The sequence below is a fragment of the Pan paniscus genome, chromosome 8 (assembly GCF_029289425.2).
Source record: "Pan paniscus chromosome 8, NHGRI_mPanPan1-v2.0_pri, whole genome shotgun sequence".
Classification (NCBI taxonomy): Eukaryota; Metazoa; Chordata; class Mammalia; order Primates; family Hominidae; genus Pan; species Pan paniscus.
The window spans coordinates 23,689,235-23,715,158 of NC_073257.2; the positions used below are offsets into that span (position 1 = coordinate 23,689,235).

General features: G+C 43.2%; 1 protein-coding gene across 32 annotated transcripts in view; it reads left to right on the forward strand.

Moving 5' to 3' along the window:
- CELF2 (CUGBP Elav-like family member 2) overlaps window positions 1-25,924 on the forward strand; it is an 867,789-nt gene that overhangs the window by 691,927 nt on the left and 149,938 nt on the right. For 30 of the 32 annotated variants that reach the window (XM_055092397.1, XM_063607625.1, XM_024930221.4 and 27 more), the window contains one exon: window positions 4,505-4,701. In XM_055092397.1, the coding sequence (XP_054948372.1) occupies window positions 4,524-4,701 (178 nt within the window). In that variant the 5' untranslated portion in view covers window positions 4,505-4,523. Of the gene's footprint in view, window positions 1-4,171; window positions 4,337-4,504; window positions 4,702-25,924 lie in introns of those variants that run through there. The other 2 variants (XM_055092398.2, XM_055092402.2) reach the window with 2 other exon arrangements.

The window sequence follows — 25,924 nt, forward strand, 5'->3', positions numbered from 1 at the left end:
CAATTATTATAATAGTTTACTGATTAGAGGGACCTCAGAAGATTTTGCATATACTCTGTTGATCTAGTTATTTTTCCTCTAAAATAGGGAAGTAGGTCAGTGCCTGGGTTAAAACTAAAAAGTAAGCACTCATCGTTTTTCCGAACATGATTTCATTTTCATCTTGTCTCTGACACTGAGAATACTATTGCCCACTGGCGTAGTGCTTGCAGACTTGCGGTCTTATTCCATATGGCATCTGTCTTAGAGGAGCCTTCTAGCTGGCTCCTTGCCAAGGGTACTAGCAGAATTGACACTCAGGATCTCATTGCAGTTTGCAGGCAAGGTGCCAGCAGAGATGTGTGCGCATGTGTCTGGGGCCTGCGAGTGGTCACCGAGTTGGGAAATGTCCACCTGGAGAAACCCAACTCATGGAACGTGAAGCAGAGGCAGTTGACCTTCACCTCTCACTGCATTCACATTCTCTAGGCATCTTTTGTGTGACATTGGAAAAGTCAATGTATCTCTGACTCTCATTGGGTTCATCTCCAAAACAGATAATGATTCCAGCGGGAGCTGTTAAAGAGTATTGTATATCGAGTACTTGGCAAAGGTTTCTGGCAAAGAGTAGCTCCTCAATAAATATTATTTGAATTTGGATGTAAATTCTTGGACTGTAAGAGGCACTGTACTGGGTGTTGAGAATGGCTAGGGAGTGAAGAGAAGCAAGCTAGTCTGATTTTCTAAGCCCTAGATGAGGTTGTTGTAAATATGAGATCTTCTCAGGGGTCTTGCTGAGATTTGGGGTGTCTATTCCTGTAATTACTTCTCTTTGAAGAGCACATTGGCTGTCCTTAGTTTCTAGCAGGTACCTCCAAAGGTTTAACTGTTGAACACATAATTTCTGGCTTGCTTAGAAGTGTCACTGCTACAGCCCCATGAGGATGAAAGAATTCAGTGAGTCTCCACTAAAAATGAGCATCAGCCAGGGAGAGAGTTGGGAGTCCAGAGCAGGATTCATTTGGGTGGATGAGAAGGGAGTAAACCAAGCTGCGGCAGTACTGTGGGGATTCAGGGCATGTGATTCGGCAGTGCCAGGAGAGTGGTCGGTGGGACAGGACCACCCATACCACCCATTTCAGCAGTGCCAGGAGAGAGGTTTTTGGGACCGGACCACCTATTTAGGCAGCGCCAGGAGAGTGGTCGATGGGACAGGACCACCCATTTCGGCAGTGCCAGGAGAATGGTTGATGGGACAGGACCACCTATTTTGGCAGCGCCAGGAGAGTGGTCAATGGGACAGGACCACCCATTTCGGCAGCGCCAGGAGAGAGGTTGGTGGGACAGGACCACCTATTTTGCTTTTGATCAGGAAGGTGGGGGGTGGTGATATTTCAACTTGTACAGCAAGTGGACATCATTGGATTTACTTAAGGAAGGGATTGTCCTGCCCTTAGAACTTGATGCAAATCTTTGGAAAAGTTACTTCCAAAAGGGCAGGTAGTTTGGCAAGGATGTAGATAGAAATGAGAGGTGCTCATGGGTGGCTCTGTAGGAATAGAGAAGAAGGGAATCTGTGGAGATGGAGACACACTATGTGACTGAGTAAATGTAGGTTTCAAAGTAGCCTAAACTGGGGTGGGGGGGGGTGAAAAAAATGTTAAGTACCTATCACAATATTTGCTATATAAGTGATGACCAAAATACACATATTATTATTTAGGATAGGAATTGTGGTTGAGTCTATACTATGAAAATTTTGAATTGAAAAGTAGATTTTTGATGGTCACTCATTTCAGATGCTTCACAGATGCAAAGAAGGAATTAACAGTAGGAATAGCCGACACTGAGAGAGCCCTTATTTTGTGCCATGTCTTGTATTAAGCACATGAGTCTAAGAGATGGAGTCCGCTATACCCATTTTACAGATAAGAGTCTGAAGCCCAGAGTAGCACATTTAGGAAGAGGTGCTGCCAGAACTCAGAGCCCCTGTACCACACTGCCTCTAGATGAGAGGTCTCCAGGCAGCGGTGAAGCGTGGCTCATGGGATGAAATACTAATGTACACCAGCCACATACAGGCCAGAGGCATGAGGCATTGGCCGGCTCCTCTACTTCCCTTACTTGATGCATCTTGGTGAGTTTATATTTTTCGAAAAAGAGTAAATGGCCTCTGATTTGCAGAAGCATTGAAGACTGCTTGCTCTAGAATTCTGAGTTCGGACACTAGAACTCGTACAATGCCACTCCCTTCTCCATTGTGTTACATTATGTGCTCCGCAGATGAGGTGCGGCAGCCCCATTTTTTGAACTTCTGTTTTCTGTTAGCCGAGACCTGTGGCAATACCTTCCTCTTTTCAATCTAGCTGGTTGTCAACAGCAGTAACCACAAGTCTTTCCTGTCCCAGAAATAAGTCTTGCCACACTCTCAACCCCCGACAGGGTGTGAACATGACATGCTGTACTGCAAGGGGCTCCACTGCCTCCACCCCGCTACAGCCACAGACCCACAGGGTTCAAGTGTTGATTGAATTCTCAAAGAGCGACTTAAAAAGGATAGGTGCATAAGAACAAGATAAACAATCTGGCTCTAATATAAACAAGGATTACATTACACCAAAATTGTTGAGAGAAGATTTTGTACTCAGTATTTTATTCAGCAGAACATTTTTTATAACAATAAGGTTGATTAGAGCAAGCTCTGAAAGTGCTTCAAGTTAGACAGTCTGATTGTTTATTTCAAGGATAAAAAATAAAGTGGTAAAATAGGGGGATACGAAGAAGTAGAAATTGAAGCCAGGACCTAGCGAAGAGTATTTGACATCACTTTCCTCTCTAGGTTGAATCTCATTCAGGATTTTTCCTTACCCCATAGGGTTTTGGCTTTTTAACCATGAGTATCTTGTTTTTAGGGGCTTAGGACCATCCTAGACCCACAGCAGATTTAAAGTGCTCTGATGGTGTATTTGTCTGATGTTTCATTTTAACCAAGTAAGTAGCTCTCTGTAAGATCTTTGTCTACCTTCTTGGTAGTACCAGGAAGCTACAGTGAGATCACATCTGGCCCTTGCAGTTTAGTATTAGTTAGCATGTCCCCTTTCTGACCTCTCTGCTTTTTGGGGTGGGTCTACTCATGGAGGAGGCTCTGTAGGGGCAGCTTCTGCCTGCTTTGTTTCGGCGCCTTCTATTTTCACAGGCTGAGAAGCTGGAGCAAGCGCGCAGTGCTGCAAATGAGCTGCCGAGAGGCATTCAGCCTTGTCACTTGGCAGAGTAGCTGGGTTCAGGGTATATTTGGAGCGGGGGTAGGGGGCACAAAAAGGGTACATGGTTTTGCTTTACTGTTTATTCCTGCTCAAAGGAAGGTGGGGGCAAGTGAAAAAGACATGTCTTCATCATCGTATTACTTGATGGTGACTAGAAGTGCAGGCTGTACACAGCATTCTCTTCCAAATGGGGATTTTGGAAACAGCGTTGAGGAGGACTGATATGCAAAAGCTTATGGTTGTGCTCTCTGTCAGCCCCAAATATTTACTGAAGCTGGGAGAAGAAAAGGCAGACTTTCTTTTTTTCTCTCCCAAACGTGTGATTGTTTAGAACTCAAGTGCAACATCTGGAAGTCAGATATACAGAGAACAATTTATGGAGTGTGAGAGATTTGAAATATTCAGTGTCTTTTAGTGGGAACTCAACTTTCTGGGGCTGCTTTTTTTTTTTTTTTAACCCAGCACAAAGCAGGCAATTCTGAGATCTCCTTTGCCTCTCTGAATTAAACCCTTTGTGCCTGGGTCCCATAAACAATGTGCTTTTTAAAGGGGAGCCCCCTCCCAGCTCCGGCCTTTTTCTCCAGCGTGGGCAGCCAATCAGCTGCGCAGAGCTGCATAGCTGGACCGCTTTCCATTCTGAGTAGCAACAACGTACTAATTTGATGCACACATGGATGCCTCGCGCACTCTGCAAATTCATCACCCGCATCTTGCATTAGTCATCTGACGGACTGCCAAGTGTTTCATTTTCTTTCCATGTGACTTTATTATTACCACCTCTCTCCTCTCTTCCAAAAAACCTCCCAAAAAGGGCGGTGGGGCGGGGGGCGGGGCAGGGAGAGGGAGAGAAATCCAGCAGACATCTAGCTCTGCCTTTCTTTCCCAGCCACAGCCAGGGTAGGGCTGATAAGGCGCTGATGCGTTGATGGCAGCCTTGCAGAGCTAGACCTGCACTTAACTTGCAGCTGCCTCCCGAGCCTCCAAGATGTCCACGCCCTGGGTGACAGGCGGCAGGGCGCTGCCCCGTGCTCCCCCGGCTCTGCTCGACAGCAGCACGCAGTGAGAGCCTCGCCGCCGCCGAGGAGCAACTCATGGTGCCTCCGCTTTGTTTTAGTTCATCAAATTTCTACGACTCATTAGGCACTTTGCCACTGCTCTTCTTCCTCCTCCTTCCGCCTCCCCGCTCCCCCACCCCCACTATTTTTTCTTCCTGTCCCTCATCGTGCCGCCCTAACTCTGGCTCCCGGTTCCGTTTTTGACAGTAACGGCACAGCCAACAAGATGAACGGAGCTTTGGATCACTCCGACCAACCAGACCCAGATGCCATTAAGATGTTTGTCGGACAGATCCCCCGGTCATGGTCGGAAAAGGAGCTGAAAGAACTTTTTGAGCCTTACGGAGCCGTCTACCAGATCAACGTCCTCCGGGACCGGAGTCAGAACCCTCCGCAGAGTAAAGGTACAGAGCGCGGGGCGGGGGTCGCCAGGCGTCCAGGTGGGCGTCGCGGGGCGCTGGGGCTGTCGGAGCCCCCAGCCTGCGGGAGGAAGGGCGGGTAGGCTGGAGGGCTGGAAGCAGCCGGTGCTGGCGGCCCCTGTGCTCCAGGGGCTGCTCCCGACTCCTCCCCGCACTCCCGCCCGCCTGCCCGCCGGGACAGGTTGGAGGCGGGAGAGAGGGACCGAGGCAGGGCGGGAGCGCAGAGGCTCGGTCCAGGCGCGTGATCGCTCCCGGGAGGTCACTTTCTAGGCAGCCCAGCCTGTGCTTGGGCGGGGTGGTTGCTTCTCCGAGGAATCGCGTTTCTCAGCCTTGTATTTCAGGACCTAACTCTTCCCACCCCTACGTTCCTAGGTTTGCCCATGTAATTACAATTGCATTTCACTTTTCCATAGCCTGTGGGGACCTCTAAGTACCTTATAAACAGTTGACGTGATGCCACTGATGCGAGGGAGAAAAGGCTCCCCTGAAGAAGGGACACCCATTCCTGGGGGTCAGGTGGGGACCGTGAGGTGAATCTGCCTTTTGGAGCTGGGAGCAGCACCCTAGTGGCCTGTCATAGTTAGGACACCTTCACAAATGCTTGAGGGTTACGCCCTTATTAGTGTGGAGATGAAGGTATAGGATCTGGTAGTTGTTACTGCCTCCATTTTAAGATGACGGTGATGGGGGGCAGTGGGTGCCATTAATGAAATAGAGACCCAGAAACCATTGTAAGGAGTGTGATGCTTCTATGCCCTGGAGTCTTACTTTGTAAGCTCTTTGCAGACTGAATTTAAAATATCTACTCTGCTGCTACCACTTGGTCTCTGTTGCTGTTTTAACGTTTTTGCTTTAGTAATTTTTTCTTCTTTCTCTGTTGTTGATCTCTCAGTCTCTCTACTGAGGAGTCCTCTGTTGTTCTGCGGGCCTCACAGTTTCTTTTGCTCTGTGCCTTGGTGTTTCTGTCTGGCATGTTATTTTATTTCTATATTGCTTCTCCTAAGACCTCTGAAAGCATCACTTGGCTTGTGTATACACTTCGGTTGGGCACACGAACATATTGGCACATACTTTTCTCTAACCCTTTTCCTTACTGGCAAGGTGAAATGATAGAACTAGGAAATCCTTAAGACTGACATTCTGTGACTCTGAGAAATTTTGGGCTGTTCCTCTTGTTCCCTGTTGTTGCCAGGGTCTGGCAGGGCTTTGGAAGCCTCTTAAGGAACTGAAGAGCCCCTGGCCAGTACTCGTTTTAGAAAGGTGGACATGCATGTCTTCGGAGTGTGTTCATAACACTCTAGTTTTCCAAACATAGTAGCAAGGTTGTTTCAAAAAGCACATAGAATGTTGTCACCACAAACTTGATTGCCTCGTTATTTGAAACGTAGAAAGATCAGATAACTGAGAATCTGTAGATTTTTAAACTTCACAAATGAGAGCAATATTAAATACCTTTATTGGACATATTCTGATACTGGTTACCTACATGTTTTCCAAATGGAGAAGACTAGAGTTTGTTTTAATACTTCCATGGTATGCTATTGAGGAAAGACAATAGGCTAGAGCTAAAAAAATTAATAAATTTAAAAATCACCAAATAAGGGCTCTCTCACCAGCCAGACTGTCACCTAGGGAAAACTAGACCAGAGGCAGTAAACTATGCTTTAGAGAAATAACCACAATTCATCCTTGACAAGGAAAATGCGACTCCAAATTTTGGTTTATCAGCATTTTTAAAAATTACCTTTGACATAATGGTCAGAGCTCACTTACTGTTATGATGCCTGGTTCCGGGACTTTCAGCCATGAAATACATGTATCTTACCTTGGCCAAAAAGTCCTTTTTCCCAGTCAGGTAAGTACCTATGTGTGGCCTAGTTATTCTCCCATTGTCTCTCTCTTGCCCAGATGTTCCTATGAGCAGCATTTTTTACCAGCCTATATTTGATACTATACATTTTGTTAACTTCTGTTCACTGTGCCTGATTACTAATTTGGCGAAAATAGTTTGCAGAAGCCCATGGGCTGCAGAAGAAGGGAGGCCTGATGAGGGAAGTTTTTTTGAGCACGTGCTTTGTATCTCAGACCCTGTGTCAGGAGCTTTACATGTGTCCTCATTTTGTCCTTACCAAAATCCAGAAGGTAGGTGGTGGTAGTCACATTTTACAGATGAGGAAACTGAGGCTCATAAGAAGTTAAGAAACATAGCCCCGTTTGCCCAGCTGTTAAGTGACAAAGTGAAGATTTGGACATGGTCCATCTGTCTTCATGGACTACACCATTTTGCGTCTCCATGAGATGAGATTGCCGAGTAGCCCTGGTGTGCTGTGTTTCAGGGCCTGGGTCAGGGGCAGTCTCCTTTACTTAAGTGTTCCCCAAGTGAAAGGAAGAAATTTCATTCTTGAAGAATGAGTTGATTTCATTTCTGTCTTTGTGTTTAGTTTTTATACTCAGGTGTTTAGATTGTACATCATTCCCACCCCATGATATCATGGGGTAGGAGTTAGAGATGAAATCATTCAAATCTTACCTTTGGAAATACAGGTCAATTCCCATTACTGTGAACTCCAAGTCTCACATCAAATATTGCTTAAAGTATGTGGGCTGTCAGCCAAAGCTTGAAAGAGCTTTTGTTATACAGACATCTCTGTTGTGAAGGTATTTGTTGTGATGGGATTTGAGCTGTATAATGACATTGCTCTCAGAGGATTACAGCCCTTAGCCGCTTACCTAGAGAGAGCAACAGCCCCCACTTTATTCATGTTGATACCTATGCATGCCATTATTATTTTGCCTGTTTACATGTAAAATAAGACCTCACATTTACTTTGATTCAGACTTTGTCAGCAGAGTACAATTATCATGTTTTCACAGGGCTGATATCAGAGCCTCAGAAACTAGAATTACTGGAGGTGGTTTGGGTTATGTGAGTGAGGCTTTTGGAGAGGGCTTGATTCATTGCCTTACCCATGTTGATGGTCCCAGGCAAAGAGACAGTCAGGCTGTTACCTAATAATCCTGGTGAATTAGATTTTCCCCCTCACTTTCCATTTCATCTTCTGTTTAGTCGTGAGACACAAAGACTTGGTCATACTTGTGAAATCATCCTTTCAGGGTTCGAGCCTGAGATACCTATATTCTCACTGTAGGGGCATGTATTGACCAAGCAGGCTGAGTAACTCTGGGGACTCTGGCTCAGTAAACTCTCTCCCACATGAGGACTTTGGAAAAGCGTGTTTTATTCAGGGTTCATCTGTTTGGTCTGTAGATGGTGAGCAATACCACAGAGAGTTAAGAACATGGCTTCTGAAATTGGAGAACCCTAAATTTAATTTCTGGCTCTACTGCTTCTTTGCTACGGGCCTTGGGCATGTTACTTAATCACATCTTACAGTGGAGGCAGTCCTTGTAGTGTTGCTGTGTGATGAGGTGATGTGCTCTCCACAGAGCTAGGATACAGTAGGAGCTGGTTATGGCAGTCATGATGATCATAGTTGTTGTTATTATCTCCATCAATGTCTCCAAGAACGTAAACTCTAATAGGGACAAGAAGGCAGGTCCACAGGTAACTCTCATACAAAAGAACATGAGCTAAGAGTAAATGAGTAAGAAAGAGATGGGCTTACTGGAACCATGGAAGTTGAGTGAGGAAATGAATAAGTCGCAGATTATGGGAGATGAAAAAGATGGCATCTTTACCAAATCTTGAAAACAGTCTTAGGATTTCAGTAAATAATGATGATGAACATTACAAATGGATGGACTGGCTTGCTTCAGGCATGCAGGTGCGGAAGTGCAGGGCAATTTCTGGGAACTGTGAATTCTCCCACAGTTCAGAGGAAATGGGAAATACGTGACATGAAGTAGGGGAAGGGAAGGCCACAAAGCCTAGAGCTATAGGCTAGAGCAGCTCTTAGCAAGCCTTCCTTCCCAGGCTGAAGGATTTAAAATTCCTTTGTTAGACTATCGAGACTCTAGGAATATTTTAGCAACAAGAGGCTCAGAGGCTGGTGCAGTGTGTTGACGTGGGTTGAGGTCAGGATGTCGTCTGTCATGGGAATGGAAGGGGAGGCTGAGGGACAGACGGACAGTGGAAGGAAGAGGACTTGATAACTAAATTGGGCTCAGTGAAGACCAACAGGCTTTGGCTTAACTGGGAGGATTGTGAGCACAGTCAGCCGTGGTGGGAATGGAGGAGAAGAGCATTAAGTTCAGTTTTGATTGAGTTGAGTCTGCAGTGTCACAGAAGAGTCAAGAAGGATGCAGGCCAAGAAAAACCATGGGATTTGGTGACTGGGAGGACCCAAGAGTATTTCAGAAGAAGGATAGAGGTTGTGGGGAAACGAAATGCATGGATGTATACATGGTGCTGAGTGTAGATGTGCCTTTCTAGTAGTCTGGCATGAAGGGAGAGGAAGCTTAGACATGCAGTTTGTTTGTTCAGCAAATGATAAGTTGTACGGCAAAGGAGATTGTCAAAGTGTAAGGTAGAGATGACTCTGCCTCAGGTCTGTGAAAGAGTGGAAAGATACTTCATTTGAGACAGAGGGGCATTCAGGAAGGAGTAACAACACAAAGTTTCAGAAATAGGAGACACTTCGTACAAGCGCCTGCCCTCAGTCTTCTCAGTAAATAGGAAATTTCTGAAGTCCCAGTGAATTGAAGACTTAAAAGGAATGGAAAAGGTTTGAAATGACTGCTTTGGGAAATTGAATGGAGAGAGTGGTAAAACTGTTGAAGAGCAGGGGGAGGCCGGTCACACTTAGATCATGTCCATCTGGAGTGGGCCCTGATGGTTGTGGACTGTTTATCCCTGAGTGAGGAAAGATACAGAGTCATAGAGAACCCGGAGTTGGAGATGATCAAGAAGGCATCGTAGAAGGCCAGGAAGGGTAGCAGATATGCTAGGAAGTTCTCTCGGAGGTCTGAAGTAAGGAAGCCGGCAATGCTGAAAGACAGCTCCTGGTCCAGGAGGTGGAGGAGGAGGAGTTGAAGGGTTGGCAGTTGACGTTCAATGGGAGAAGTTGGCAGATATGGAAACTGTGTTCAAGCGAGACCATACTTGGAACCTAGAATCAGTAGATAAATTATGTGCTTTGGATCATCGCTCTCTTAATGTGTTAGTTAATCAAAGTTACAATCCCAAATCATAGCACTCTGAGAAAGCGTGTTCTGTAATGAACACTGTTTAAATTTTTCTAAACTTAAATGGTTAGGTACTGTCATTCTGATTTTATGGAAGTGAAAACCGAGTGATAGATTAAAATCACTTGGCATTTGAGATTAGAAGGTAGGAACAGCACCTCAGTCCTAACCAAATGTCTTGTTGATCACATTTTACTGGTCTCTTTTGGCAACTTCTCAGCTCAAAGAGAAATAGAAAAGGGAAGTGGCTTTTGTTGACTATCACTGCGTACCAAAGGAAAAAACTTCCTTTTTTCTTGCAGTATGTTGGGAGGTCATGGCATCACTGCTGTGCAACTGCATCACAACAGTACTGCAAGCCAGAGCTTTCTGGATGGAACAGAAATTGTATTCATGGCTTCTTTGGGAAGAGTTTTTACCTTAAGTTTCACAAGAGCAGCTTTTGTGTGGGTTAGATGCTCTTGCTGTTTCAGCCTCGTCTTGGTCAGGCTGCAGTGAGGGTTACACTGGGGCTGGCCCGACTGATCTTAGAATAGGATGATGAGTTGTTTCTTTCCATCTTAAAGGCTTTACTTCAGCCTTCAGGAAGTCGTTAGTAAAATCTTAGTTTGTCTCAATCTCTCTCTAGTTCAGTACAATGGAAAAGTTTCTTGAGAATCAGACTAGACTGCTGGGGAATGAACAGGAAGAAGGAAACAGGAACAGAAGCATAAAGACACCAAAGACTAACTTTACTTATTTCAGAATTGGGCCGAAGGTAGCCCTAAATCCAGAAGTTTCTTCTGTGCCATGGTAGAGTGAGGGTAGGCCCTGGGGAAGAGGACTTAGTACTGGTACTTATCATGACCAGCTCATGCAGAGAATGAGCCTTGCTTTCTTTATCCATGCAGTAGAAATAATACCCACTTCACAAGTTGCTTTATATATTCACTAAGGTAACAAATGTGTGAGTGCTGCTGGCATGGTCTAAAGCAGGTTGATCATCTTACAAACCATTTGTTTCTTCTTTAAAATGTTAAAGGTTTGTAAGGAATGCCTTTGGCCGCTTTATGGAGGACTGGAGTGGGGAGGGTCATTTTCATGTTTCATGCCTTTCCTTTCTTCCTAAAAACATGTCCGAAAGTTCACTTAAGTAATAGAAGTGGACCTGGGAGCCCGTTTATTTAAGCAATGTTATCTTGAAATCAGGAATTGAGAAAGAATTCAAACTGCAGGAAGATGAACCTACACTACATTTTAACGTATGCAAGTAGGGAATGGGATTTCTGTCCTACATTTCTTGAAAAGCAGGGTCGCTGCCCTAGATTTTCTGGGACAGCCCCAGTTTTGGTGCTGCCTCAGTGGCCCACAGGAAGGGCATCTCATCCTGAATTAATGTTATGTTAACAGAAGGCTCTGTGTTACTTACTGTGACATCCTTTCATTGTTGGCTGACCGACGACCTATGGGACAAACATAAAATGCAGTCAGAATTTTTAGATTCATGCAACCGGAGGATCCTTGTCACATCCTTGTGAAAGGTGGTTTCACTGCCTACATCATACAGCTATATTAAAAGATATAACAATTCATTTTATGAAATGCAATTTTAAAATATTTTTACTGATACTGACTCTAGCCATTGTGCTGATTGAGATAAAGCCAGGGACAAAGGTTAAATAAGCCTCCTTTAAGTTACAGGAAGAAGGAATCCCTTTAAATGCCCCATACTCTGGTGATGCCGAGACTGTGCCCGTTGGTCACAGTGCTGAATTTCTGTGACTTCTATCAAAGGGCAGCGTCTGCCCTGGCAGATAATACCTATCATGGGTACATTTTGATCCTTACATCTCTGGAGAGAAAAGGAGGAAGAAGGGGAAGGAGGGAGACAAAAAAGACCGACAGAGCGAGCTAATATCAAAGAAGAAAAGAAATTACTCCTGGCCGCTTTTAACCATTTTGTTTTCTTCTCTTCTGTCTGGGGCATTAAGACTTCAGCTAGTCCCCAGTCGTCTTTTCCCCAGTAGCTTTGCTTTTCTGGAATTAAAGTAGCAGAAGAATAAAGAAAACAGGCGCTGGATGAAAGGAGAACAGACTTCTTTGGTAGAAATGTGACATGAAAAGAAAACCCAGGGTTTCTAGGCTTCTGTTTCAATCCCTCCAGCACGTATTGCAGGTTGATTGAAAAAGTGAAGTCTAGGTGATCTCACAATTTGTATTTGCCACTGAGTGCATGTCTAGGCTGCCTGTCTAGGCTGCCTGTCTAGAAGCCTCACTTGCCTTTTTATTTGCAGCCAGCAAGAAAGAGATAGCTCCCCACTAGAGATGTCTTACCGTCAGTCACCCAGTTGTACCACTCTGGGCTACCATACCGTGGGGCATTAGGCAACCAGTCCTTTGGAGGGGACAAGTCCAGTTTCCTGGCCAGAAGGAGAGGTGTTGTCAACAGGGTGACGCTGTTAGTTACTCTGAAACACACACACATTGCCTCAGAGCTGCCTTAGCGTGACCTACCTGCCTTTCCTCGCTTTCGCTCCAGAGACCCCAGATAATCAGGCATTCGGGTTGAAAGGTTTACTTGCTGCCTCCTTCACACTCTGCTTCTAATGAAAGTTTAAAATTAACCATAGTTAAGTTGTATTTTAGAAGTGTTCAGAATTCTAGCATTAATTAAAAAATCATGACATACCTTTTGAAGAAGTTTATTATCTTGAATAATTCCAACCATGGTGAAACGTGAAACACCACTAGCATAATTAGTACTGCTTTTTGTATCTTATGTTAGTAGATTCTTAAAAGACTGAATTTTCATCCTTGGACATACAGCCCCAGATTCTAACCTCATCATAATTTCACTGATTCTGAGGCCATCCATTCTCCTGCTTCATTATCTAATATTGGGTGGGCCAAACCTTTTACGAGAACAGCTCACAGGCATGCCAGAGCGTACAGCCATGAATAAGTACAGAATAATCATTATGATCTTCGAAACCATTGGAACCTAAGAAGGGCTGGAAAGATAATTGACCAAAAGGGAAAAAGTGGAAACTAGGCTAAAATAAGATGATTTAGCGACAGATTGACATAGGTTTATATATTCTGAAAATAGAAATGATGACGATAATGTGTTGGGTTCTGAGACAGTCGGGAGAATTGAAGATGTTCCGACCCATACTGAGAAATTCCGTGGGGAATCAGTCAGACATGAGGTTATCTAAGTGATGTATATTAGGTATAATACTAAGGAAATTTGTAGTGAACTAGAGCTCTTACCTATGTTAAAGAATCAAGGTCTTCAAATATGTCTTCAAATGTTTCTACATTTGCCTCGATGAGTCTTTGTTACAGAGAAAGGAATGCAGGAAAAAAAGGCATGTGTGAGCTGGTGGATTATGCTGTACAGGAATTTGTCAAAGCCTGAATCACATAGACAAACACACACACACAAATGGCAAGCAGAGAAGAAAGTTTTGCTGTAAATGGAAAAAGGGGCTAGTTAGCTACACTGGGGAGTGCTGTAATGGTAAAGCCAATGGGTCAGACAGTGGAGATGGCCTTGGAAGCACTGCAGGAATTGGTATTTTGGATCAGTATTCTTTTCATTCTCTATGTAAGTGACAGACATGTTTCTAATCCAGTATCCACATTCAGGTATTAATTCACATTGGAGAAACCCATAAGATACACTCTGGACAGTGATCAGTTTGAAGAATAAAGGAATATAATTTCACTATTTCTACTGGAAGATCATAAATAGGAATTAGGGAGAAGAATTAAAAGGCTGAGAGAATATTTACTCACCACACTATTTAACTGACCCACCATCTGATCATTATAAAATATGTTGGGCTTTATTGCTTATGTAGGACAAATTCTGCAGCTTTACCCGCATGTGGGTCAAAACCTGTCTCTTTATAGTAGTCTTCCAGCTTTGTCTGCATTTACTAAGTTCATGAATTGCTGCTATTTGGTTGCCTTTTTAGCTTTTGGTGAAAAAATCCTTCCCAAACTACTATAGTTTAATGGGAACTGCATCCTAGTCAAGTAAAGAAATAACGCAAACATCAGGGAGGGGGAGGAGCAGAGGAAACAAGGCCTTACTCAGAATTGCTATCAATTTTAATACCTCCCTACTAAACATTCTGTGTAGGGGATGCCTTAGTAATCTGAATTTTTTAGAAAGGGGTGTTTTTTAGAGAGGGATATTTATGAAAGCTAGTATTAACATGTTTAAAGTCTGCCCCCCCGCCCCAAATGCTAAATGTTCCCAGTGATGCACCAGACACCAAGTGTTACGGAACAGGTAATCCACCACTTTTCACAGAAAGCTTTTTAGCTCCTAACTAGGCCACTGTACCTGATATTGGGAAACGTTTCTGAAGGATATCAAGGAGATGGAGGAGTTCCAAAGGAGAGCAGCATGAATCGCAAAGGTCCAGGAAGGTGAGCCCACATGGAAAGGTCTAGGAGGTTAACTTAAAAGACCTCAGAGCATTGAGTCATGAGACTGAAAAGGGGGAAAGGCTATAGCAAGACATTAAAAGGAGGGATTGTGTTCTCAAAAAAAAGAGAGAATATGATTGAAGTTTTGAAGACGCTAAAGTGCAGAGTGAAGCTATATATAGATAAGCTCTTTCAATTAATGCTAAACCCTGGGATACTGCTGCTGATGTTTAAAATGTTGGAACAGCAGGCAACATGTAGAGTTTGAGCCAAACTTTTACAGAGATGAGGTGGTGAACTTAGAGCATGTTACAAAAGTTAAGGAGATGGTGGGGCAGCTCACCCAGCAGTCCCCAGGAGGGGGCCTCCGGTCAGCTCTCACATAGGCTTAATGCAGAGCCCTTTTGTAACAATGAGTTGAGGTTAGGGTACCCTTCAAAGCCCTGGGTCCCTTTTAATGTTGAACTGAATATAGAACAGAAACGATGAAAAATGCGGTGCCGGCAGCTGACACAGTGTTTACCAAAGCACCAGTCGTGTGGCAGTAGATACTTCTGGGTGCCTACTGTGTGCAAGGCATCATTCTCAGTGCTGAGAACATAAAGATGAGCAAGCCATGTTCTTTGCCCCAGAAGGAGAGAAAGAATTGTCTGTAGTAAAGAGAGGAGAGCCACAATTACCTTGAAATGTAAAACCAGCTTCAGGTTAGCCATGTCCGTTGCACACATGCACGCGTGTGTGTTCTTGTGCACGTGTGTTTTCTGTTTAGCAGAGAATGCGCTAGAGAGCGTGATCATCCTGTGCTATTCATATAATAAAGATGAAGTGAGAGAACATTAGAGGAACCAAGGCCATGTGATGGTACACGTCTGACGTTTTTCCTTTCGGTGACATGCCCGTATCTCCTCTTTCCCCTTTTTCCCCTTTGTCTTCATTTGGTTCCCCTCCCTATAGGGAGTTTAGGACAAGAAGAGGCTAAAGTTTCACTGATGAGCCTTTCTGAGGGTTCTCCATTAAATCCAAGGACAGAAAATGTACAGTCCTCTTATTAGCATAACGAAGCCATCAGCATTGCATCAAGCGGGTCCTCGTACCCTTTTCCTTGTAATGGTGTTTGATGTAGGGTCCTGAGGAAGAGCTGCCAGCCTCTACCTGATGGATCGACATCCCCTTGGCACCAAAGAGTGACTGATAGTGTTAACCATCACAGGAGACATGTATGTATGTGTGTGGAACTCTGACGTGTATTTTAAACTTTGCAATAGCCCAAAGTTAATTTGTTTCTTTGCCATTTGTTTTCGAATGGGTGTGGCATTGCTTATAAAATGTTGAATGTAAGTTGCCTAGGACGGCGCCTGGCATATGGTGGAAACTGAATAAAGGCTGCTAGGTAGTGTGGACTAGATGGACTAGAAAACAGTACAGATGCAGATGCTTTCAGATGTTCTCTCTGCCACAGAGAGACCTTTCTGTGTGCTTTGTTCAAAGTTGACAGTGTGAGTAAACTACCATCAACAAGGCGTTACTTTTGGGTAATTTTTTCAATGTTTATCCCAGTTCCTTCATCCCCTTTTACATAGCCTCTTGTACTGCAAGCTACACTCAGTTTTAAAGATGGTGGGTTAGCGTTAGAGTGGTGTTCTGTGGCCAGTGGAGGAGGAAGCTTGCTCACTTTAATGCAGAATGTCTAAGCATGCTGCGCTAACCATTGGCAGGAAGGTTATTTCAGTGAGACGCTGGTTCCTTCTCACCCCTGCACCCTTCCCGGAATCACCACTGGTTGCAGAAGCCTATATAGGGTGGCTCATTTGGACGAAGTATTGTTAAGGTGGTTATTAGAAGACTCGCAACTTAGAAAAGGAAGTAAACATGTTAATACTAGCTTTCATAAATCCCCCTCTCTAAAAAACACCCCTTTCTAAAAAATTCACACTACTAAGGCATCCCCTACACAGCATGTTTAGTAGGGAGGTATTAAAATTAATAGCAATTCTGAGTAAGTTTCTTCTCATGTAGTTAATGCAGCATGATGAAAGAAATAAAAGCCTCCTTATTTTTTTACTTTCTGTGTTGCTTCTTAAATATACTCCTTCAAGTCAGGTTAGCTTACCTTGGGGGTTTGTATTTTGTTGGCTTATGTTTGCATGTGTGAATTTTAAAAAAAGAGAAAATTAGGTTATTAAAAGGATATGAACCAAAATGTTGGCATGAATTAAGAAAAATCAGTAAAGAAATGTTGCTTAATTTGTACACTTCCCTGCAGTGCTGGAAATGGACTTTTCCTTTGCATTTCCATGAGGCAGGGAGAAAACAGACCAGCCTGGTTTCACGTTCCAGACAGCATGAAGTAACTCAACAGCAAAGAAGGAAATAGGGGCCTTAGTTTTTAAATCCTCTGTAAGATAGTCAAGGCTTGTCCAGTAGAAAGTTAGGTTTTGTAATAAGGGACCATTTTGTCCTTTCTGTTCAGGATTCAACAATTGCTTGTTGATTTGGGGTGAAGATGCCATGAACTCAGGAGCGGGTGAGGAGGGCCTTTCTCTGCCTCCCATTCCCAAAGCATTCTCCCTAACCCCCTGGTGAAGGCTGCGGAGAGTGTTGTAGGCAGTTGCAGTGCCCATCACTCTCTGGGTGAAGCCAGTATGTCCTGGTGGTGGCCTTAGAAGACAGCCCCTGTGAGGCTCAGTAAGCCGCAGCCTAGATTGGAACAGCGTGACTGCCTGGTAGAATAAAGGAGACGGCATCTGAAAAGAGGGTTTCAGGTGTTGGCAAAGAGGTCAGATCCCTACACATGAAACGCTGCGGCCACAGCTGCAGCCATGCTACCTGCCACATGCCCTGGCCTGCGTCAGCGTTATGGAGTAGGCAACCTGGTTCGGCGCAAAGAGGAAATGCGCGTTCTGTGCCCAGTCCTCGCTCCCCTTTGCCAACCGGGCTGCTGAGTGTGATGCTCCCTTTGTGAAGTGGACATCTGTCTAATGGGAACTGGACGGTGACCACCAGTCCGTTTTACACAGGCCACCATACAGCTGCCAGGTGGCGCTGGCTCTTAGCTGTTCTGCAAGTCCAGCACAGGGTGTATTCAGCTCTAGAGGTGGCAAACACGGGGCCCTTCCACCAGGCCCACTCCCTGCAAAGGAAGTGCTTCCGAGAGCCAAGGCTTTGCTCTAATCTCTGTGAAGGAAGAAAAAGACTTGGGGAAAGGTAATGAATAAATTAAAGACACACTTTTGTAATCGTATATTTTAGGCTTTCCTCTCTACCTAATTGTGCTCTAATCTGTACTTAGGAGTATAGTTTTTTAAGTGGGACATGTCAGGCTTTTATGCCACAGATTAAACTCCAAGGCAAATAAATGTGTGACAGCTTAAGAGGCGAAAAGAAGAGTCTTCGTCGAATGGCAGAGTTTGATTGTTTAACCTAGACTAATCAGTCTTTGGAGGGCCTGCCACGTGTCTTCCAGACGGCTAGAATGCTCAGGAGATAAGAGTGGGGCCTATCACTCTGTGGCTTTCTCCCCCTGCATTAGCCGCAGAGCTGAGTGAGTCTATGAAAACCCATTGGTCGGGCTGCCCTAGCAACACAGAATGCTGTGCTGACACATACTCCATCACATGTTTGCGATGAAAATGCTGTATTTTTAGAACACTTCAAAGTCAGGAAACCGTTAAACCACACTGCATCCTCTCTTGCCCTCTGGCCACTTCCTCCACACCCCCAGGAACATTGCCCCCATTTCACAGAAAAGGAGCCTGAGACAAAGATTAAGTGATATTTTAAGCAAAGCTGATAATCCCAGGGAAAATTGCTGATCAAGTCTTGAAATCCAACACATCCTTCGGAGTAATTTTTAATGCTTTCGCTTCTTTTACCTAAGCCATGTGTGTTCCATATGACCTTAAATCTAAGCCCTAATATTGTAAATGGAGTTCAGAAGACAACTTAGTCTCCCATTCTCTTTCCTGGCATTCATTCAAATAAAAATAGGCACGTAATACTGTACTGTTAAAAAAAAAAATCAAAGCTCCACGCACACTTTGAAAATCTTTTAGAATTTATGACGCTTATTTTCTTAAGTATCTTTATGCAAATAAAGATCAGAAGTCCTTTGAGTTTACATCGCTTGCTGAAGGACTGTATCTTGTGTGTCTCTGAAATTTGCGTGCCTAGCTCGGTGCCTGACATGGAATAGCCATTGAAAAGTAGCTGCAGATTGAACGAATGAAGTAAATGCTACCTCTCTCTGATCCACCACTAACTTACCCATTTTTACAGTTACTATTCTGTGGAGCAGAGACATGCTTGTATTCATTCTTAGGACATGTGTTGAGAGCCCTACGTGCCAGGCAGTGTGCAGCGTCCCAGGAATACAAAGATGACTACTGGGGCATGATGGAGTGGAGTGAGGAACATGAGGGTATGTGTGTGCGTGTGCCTGTGTTGGGGAGAGAGCCTGTGACAGTCTTCTTTTCTTTCCCCCCGAAGGCTCTGTGATCCTATAAAGGTTAAGAACAACCGCATTGTACAAACAGGGGGAAGGAGGGTCAGTTGTCCAGCTCGTATAGAGTGTTGCCAGGTGCATGCTGAAAATCAGGTCTTAAATTAGCAAAGCTTACGTGGTGTCAGGTAACAGTCACACTCAGCCCTAGTTCTCAAAATAGTCCTAAACCAAAAAATGTTCACTCGGACTCCTAACCCCCTAGTCTTCTCTGTCAGCAGCCCCAAATATATAAGGCTGAGGTGTTTCTAATGTGAGGTTCTGTTAGCCTGTTGGTGCTCCTCAGTCACTGGGGGCCAAAGAGGAAAACATAATAAAGAGAGTGAAAGAGTTTCTAAATTGTAAAACTCCATACCCGTCTGAGCCATGAGGTCTGGTTCTGTGCATTTCCTGGTTTCGGTGAATCTCCATGTCTTGCTTAGCTTTTTTCTACCCTTTGGCTACCAGATCAAATGCCACTTTCCCAGAAGGCGGCAACAAGAGTGGAAGGTGGTGAACCTAAAAGGCAGCATAGGGTGGTGGTTGAGAACAGGGCCTTGGAGACTGCGTGCCTCTCCGGATCCCTCCTCCACCACCGCTTCTGTGACCTAGACTAAGGATTGACTTCCCCACGCCTCTGCTTCCTCATCTGCAGGATGAACAGGGCCGTTGAGCAGATTCAGTGAGGTCGTGGAGGCAGAGCAGTGACAACAGTGTCTGCACTCGGTAAAACCGACACCGTACTCAGTCTCCTCCTGATGAGGAAACCCAAGTCCGGAAACATGAAGGGGGCCCTTCCAGGCTGACGCTATCTCCCAGTGACGGCTCTGGGTATAGCCTGCCATCCGAGCAGATGAGCCTTTCAGTGACAGGAAGATCAGTTCTCGGTAGTATTGCCAATAAGAATAATAACTAGTATTTCTCTGGAGTACTCGCCATGCGCTAGGTCCTGTACTAAGGGCTGACTATACATTATCTTGTTAAAATGTATTCTCACAATAATCCTGTGAGATTACACTACTTATGGTGCCCATTTTACAGAGAAGAAAACTGAAACTTAGCAAAGTAACACATCTAAGTATGTGGCAGCATGGAATGAATGAATGAATGAGTTTATTTATTTATTTATTTAAAGACCAAGTCTTGCTTTGTTGCCCAGGCTGGAGTGCAATGACGCAATCTCGGCTCACTACAAGTTCTGCCTCCCGGGTTCAAGCGATTCTCCTGCCTCAGCCTCCCTAATAACTGGGACTACAGGTGGCTGCCAGTATGCCTTGCTAATTTTTGTGTTTTTAGTAGAGGTGGGGTTTTGCCATGTTGGCCAGGCTGGTCTCAAACTCCTGACCTCAAGTGATCAGCCCACCTTGGCCTCCCAAAGTGCTGGGATTACAGGGGTAAGCCAACATTCCTGGCCCAGACATGGAATTTAAACCTAAATATTTTGTTGGTAGCATCCCCACTTTTAACCATGACATTGTGCTTGTTCGGTTCCAGGGTTTTTGTAGCGTGGAGCTGGGCACATCTCTCTGCCTGCTGTGCTTGTCAAACTGACGTTACCTCTCTCATTTCGGAATGAATACTCCTCTCGACTGTCAGTTGTCATTGATGTCTCTGTATTCATACCAGTTAGCACAGTGTGTGGTAACCAACAGGTGCTTAATGTTTGTTCAAGTACACTGAATTATTCTTTCAACATTCCTTGGATTTCTTGCTCCCATGCCTGAGTCTTGCCATTTCCTCTACCTAGAGGTGTCATTTCTTCTTCCCAGTTCTGATGGTTTCTGTTGTGGCCTTTCAGCATCCAGTGCGTATGCCATTGCATCCATAATGGCTCTTCCTCCTGGACACCCCAGCAGAGTCATGTCTCGCTCTGCTGAAATTCCTGTGACGCTGTGTGCCCCTCTCACTGTGCACAGTACTTTGTGCCATTCTGCAGTTGCATACGCATTTGTCATCTCTAACTCTAAGTGTCTTGCCTTGGGGCTGTTTTAGTCCATTGGTATACATTATAGGACCTCATCGAACTTAGTACAGTGCCTTAAAACAGTGAAGAACATTTGCTGATGGAGAGAATGCAAAGCATTCAAGAGAAAGGGACATTATTTTCCCACCAGCCTGTATCCTGCCTTGTTCTTCTTTTCCTTTTCATGGCACGTTGACATGGAACACCCCGTTGCATTCCTGGTTTTGAATCAGCTGGTGGGCACTCCATGGAGCATGAAAAAATATTGTTTCAGCTGAAGCAATGGAAGTAAGAGAATCATTTTAGGGTGTCACTGTAGTGTGAAAAGCTTTGACATTTAAAATAAAATAAGGAAGGAGAAAAACAGTTCATTCTGTCATTGGAGTCTCTTGCCAGCAAGGGCTCCGAGCCCTCTGAGCAGCGTGCTCACCTGAAACCCCGCCAGACTTACAGATGTTTCGTTTGGCTCCAGTATGAAGAACCACACTGCAGTTCTCAGGAACAATTCCATTCTGGCAAGGACTGATGTAAACGGGGAGCGGGGCAGCAAACAGAAATGACTTCATAGGTCCTATCCCTCTCTACTTTCCTAGATCCCGTAGTGCACACTGCCCTTTTCCTTTGAGTTTTCATCCATCACTTTATTCACTTAGTGCCAAGACATACAACCCTTTTATGAGGCTATGAAAACTCCACTTAGCCAAGTGCATGTTTGGAACTCTAAGACAATGATATACTTTGCCCCTAGTTGTGATCCTAGAGCTTCCCTGAAGGTCATGTGTAGGTGAATGGAACTCTTCCAGACTTGGATTTTCTTCCTTTGAGGACTTGGATTATAACATGGAGGAAAATTTATTTTTGGGGATCAGAGAAGAATTTGAGTCAAGGATAACAAAGAGGTATGAAGAGAAAATGAGAGTGGAAGTTCCAAAGGCTAGTGTCTCTCACCTCTCCCTACCACCCCATGTTTTAAGCTGCCCCTTTTAATTAGACATTCTGCCAGCATACAGCTTGTCCAAAACCAAACACATTATCTGCTCTTTGGTTGGCCCTGTTGTGTTAATGGAACAGTCTTCCTTCTTGTCGCCCAATCTCAGAATCTCGGCATTATTCCTGACTGCCGCTTTTCCTTTCCTTCACATCCAAATCCTGTGAACTTCATTTTTTTAATATTCCTACCGCCATTTGTGCATTTCTACTGTTGTCACCCTTGGTGCCACCTAGAATATCAAAGGGTCTTTTTAACAGCTCAATGGAGACATAATTGATATGCGGCAAACTTCACGTACTTAAAGTATAAAATTTGATACATCTTAACATATGTATACACCTATGAAACCATCACAACAATCAAAATAACAAACACATCTCTGACCCTTGAAAGCTTCCTCATGCACCTTGGCAGTCCCTTCTGTCCTGGCTGCCCCATGCCTCAATTACTGACCTACTTTCTGTTGTATGTGGTTTCCATTTCCTAGAATGTTACATAACTGCAGCCATACAGCATGTGCTTTCTTGGATCTGGCTTCCTTTGCTCAGCCTGATTCATCCCTGTCACTCATTGATACCTTTTGATTGCTGAGTAACGTTTCATAGAATGGAGGTACCACAGCTCATCACCTCTCCTCTTGATGAGGCTTTGGGTTGTTGTCATTTTCTGAATATTTTAAACAAAAAGCTGCTGGGAACATCCATGTACAAGTATTTGTAAAGACAAGTGCTTTTGTCGCTCAGCTAGACACCTTAAGAGTGGAATGGCTGTATCATATAGTAGGTTTATATTGAACTTCTTAAGAAACTGCCTGTTTGCTAAAGGGATTGTACCATTTTACATTCCTACCAGCAATACCTGAGAGTTTCATTCCTTCCACATTCCCTCCAACACTTGGTGTAATCACTATTCCTAATTTTACCCCTTCTAATCTGTGTGTAGTGGTATGTCATTATGGTCTTAATTTTAATTTGCCTGATGGCTAACGATGCTGAGCATCTTTTGATATGTTTGATTCGTGTATATCTATCTTCAGTTCAGATCTTTTGCTCATTTTTTACTTGGGTTACTGCCTTATTGTTGAGTTCTGAGAGTTCTGGATATGCTCTTTGATCAAAGTATTTCACTAGATACACGTTTTGCAAATATTTACTGCTAGTTTGTTTCTTGTTATCTCTTAATATTTTTTAAAAAGCAGTTTCTAATTTTGATGAAGCCTTATTTATAAATTCCTTCTTTTACTGATTGTGCGTTGGGTTTTATATCAAAGAAAACCTAACCCAAGGTCATAAAGGTTTTTTCTATATTTTCTTCTAGAAGTGTTACAGGTTTAGGCTTTACATTTTAGTCTTTGATCTATTTTGAGTTAATTTTTATATTCAGCATGAATTATTTATTGAAGTTCATCTTTTTGCATGTGGATATTCAATTGTTCCAGCACTATTTGTCCTTTCTCCACTGATTGCTTTTGTATATGTGTCAAAAATCAGTTGTCTGTATATGTGTCAGTTTATTTAAAGACAGTCTGACCTGCTCCAGTGATCTTATTTGTCTATCTTTGCATCAGTATTACATTGCATTAGTTACTGCAACTTTATCACGAGTCTTGAAGTCAGATACTGTTAGTCTTCCAACTTTGTTCCTCATTTTCAAAGTTGTTTTGGCTATTCTAGATTCTTTGTATCTCCTCGTAAATTTTAGGATCATTTGGGCAGTTTTTACAATAAAAGCCTACTACAGTTTCTACAGGAAATGCATTGGATCTGTTCATCAATTTGGAGAAATTTGTCATCTTAGCAATATTGAGTCTTCAAAACCATGAAGTGGTATATTTCTCCACTTCTTTAGGTCTTATTTGATTTCTCTCACAAATGTTTTGTGGTTTGCCATGAACAGGACCTTGCATATCCCTAGTCAGATTTATCCCTAGGTGTTTTATATTTTCCGTGGTCTTCTAACTAATTTTATTCTATTTGCTATTTCCAATCATTTGTTTCTAGCATATAGAAATATAATTGATTTTTGTGTATTGATTATGTATCCTACAACCTTGCTAAACTCATTCTAGTAGCTTTTTTAAAGAGTCTGTTGGATTTTCTACGTAGATGGTCGTGTCATTTGCACATAAAGACAGTTCTGCTCTTTTCCAATCTAAGTGTTGTCTTTTCTTGCCTGCTTGCACTGGCCAAAACGTCCACTATGGAGGTGAATAGAAATAGTGAGAGCAGACATTATTATCATGTTCTTGATATTAGAGGAAGACTTTTTTTTTACACTGAAAAGTATGATGTAATGTATAGGTTTTTCACAAATGCCCTTTATCAAGGACATTGTCTTGTCTTCCTGTTTTGCTGAGAATTATCATCAGGAATGGATATTAGATTTTTTTTAATGTTTTTTCTGAGTCTGTTGAGATGATCATATCGGGTTTTTTGTCTGTTTGTAAATATGACAAATCACATTGTTTTTGTGTTTTTTTTTTAAGACAGGATCTTGCTCTGTTGCCCATGCTACAGTGAACTGACACAGTCACAGCTCACTGCAGCTTCGAACTCCTGGGCTCAAGTGATCCTCTTGTCTTAGCCTCCCAAAGTGCTGGAATTACAGGTGCACGTCACCACACCCAGCTATATTGACTGATTTGGATATTGAGCCAACCTTGAATTGCTGGGATAAGTCTTACTTGGTCATGATGATCCCCCCGCTGCACCCACTGCCCCCAAGATGGAGTTTCACTCTTGTCACCCAGGCTAGAGTTCAATGGCACGATCTCAGCTCCCCGCAACCTCCGCCTCCTGGATTCAAGTGATTCTCCTGCCTCAGCCTCTAGAGTAGCTGGGATTACAGCCATGCGCCAACATGCTTGGCTAATTTTGTATTTTTAGTAGAGAGGAGGTTTCTCCATGTTGGTCAAGCTGGTCTCGAACTCCTGACCTCAGGTGATGCGCCCGCCTCAGCCTCCCAAAGTACTGGGATTACAAGCATGAGCCACCACGCCTGGCTGGTCATAATGATTTTATTGGATTCCATTTGCTCAAATTTTGTTTAGAATTTTTACATCTGTGTTCGGGAAGAATATTTTTCTGTAGTTTGTTGATAACTTCTTTGGCTGGTTTTGGTATAATGGCAATCCTGATCTCATAGAATGAATTGCGAAGTGTTCTCTCCTCTTCAGTTTCCTGGAAAATTGTGTATAAAGTTGTATTATTTCTTTAGTTGTTTGGTAGAATTCATCACATAAGTCACCCAGACTTCAAGTTAACTATGTAAGAAGGTTTTTAACTACAAATTGAATTTCTTTAGTACCTATAGGAATATTTAGGTTCTCTATTTTTCCTTGAGTGCATTTTTCCTTTCAGATAATATGTCCATTTACCCTAAGTGGTCAAGTTTATTGTCATAAAACTGTGTATAATCCCTTAATATCCTTTTAATGTCTTCAGAATCTACACATAAAGACAGTTCTACTTGTCATGTCTCCTGATACTCCTGGTACTGTTAATTTGTGCCTGCATTCTTTTTTCCCTTTGTCTTAAAGTTCCCAGGTTTATTTGTCTACTAAAGAACTAGCCTTTGGTTTTGTTGCTTTTATTTTTTTTTTCTATTTCTTTGGCTTTCACTTTAATTTTTATTGCTTCCATTCTTTTGCTTATTTGGGGTCTAACTTGCTTTTATTTTTCTAACTTTTAAGATGAAAGCTGAGGTTACTGATTTGAAATCTTTTTTTCTCCAAATGAAAGTATATAATGGTATATAATTCCTCCTAAGTACCATTTTACCTACATCCACAAATTCTGATATGCTGTAGTTTCGTTTTCATTCAGTTGAAAATACTTTCTAATTTCTCTTTTGATTTCTTCTTTGACCTGTGGGTTATTCAGAATATGTCATTTAGTTTCTAAATACAGATTGAGCATCCCTAATCCAAAAATCCAAACTTTGAAATGCTCTAAAACCTGAAATTTTTTTCAGTACTGACATGATGTTCAAAGGAAATGTTCATTGGAGCATTTTGGATCAGGAAAGGGATGCTCAACCAGTAAGTATAATGCAAATATTCAAAAATCTGAAAGCAAAAATCCAATACATTTACGGGCCCAAGCATTTTGGATAAAGGATCTCAACCTGTATTTGAGAGGGGTATGGGAGTTTTTTCTGTTACTGATCTCTAATTAAATGTCCTTTTGGTCAAGGAATATACCTTGTATGG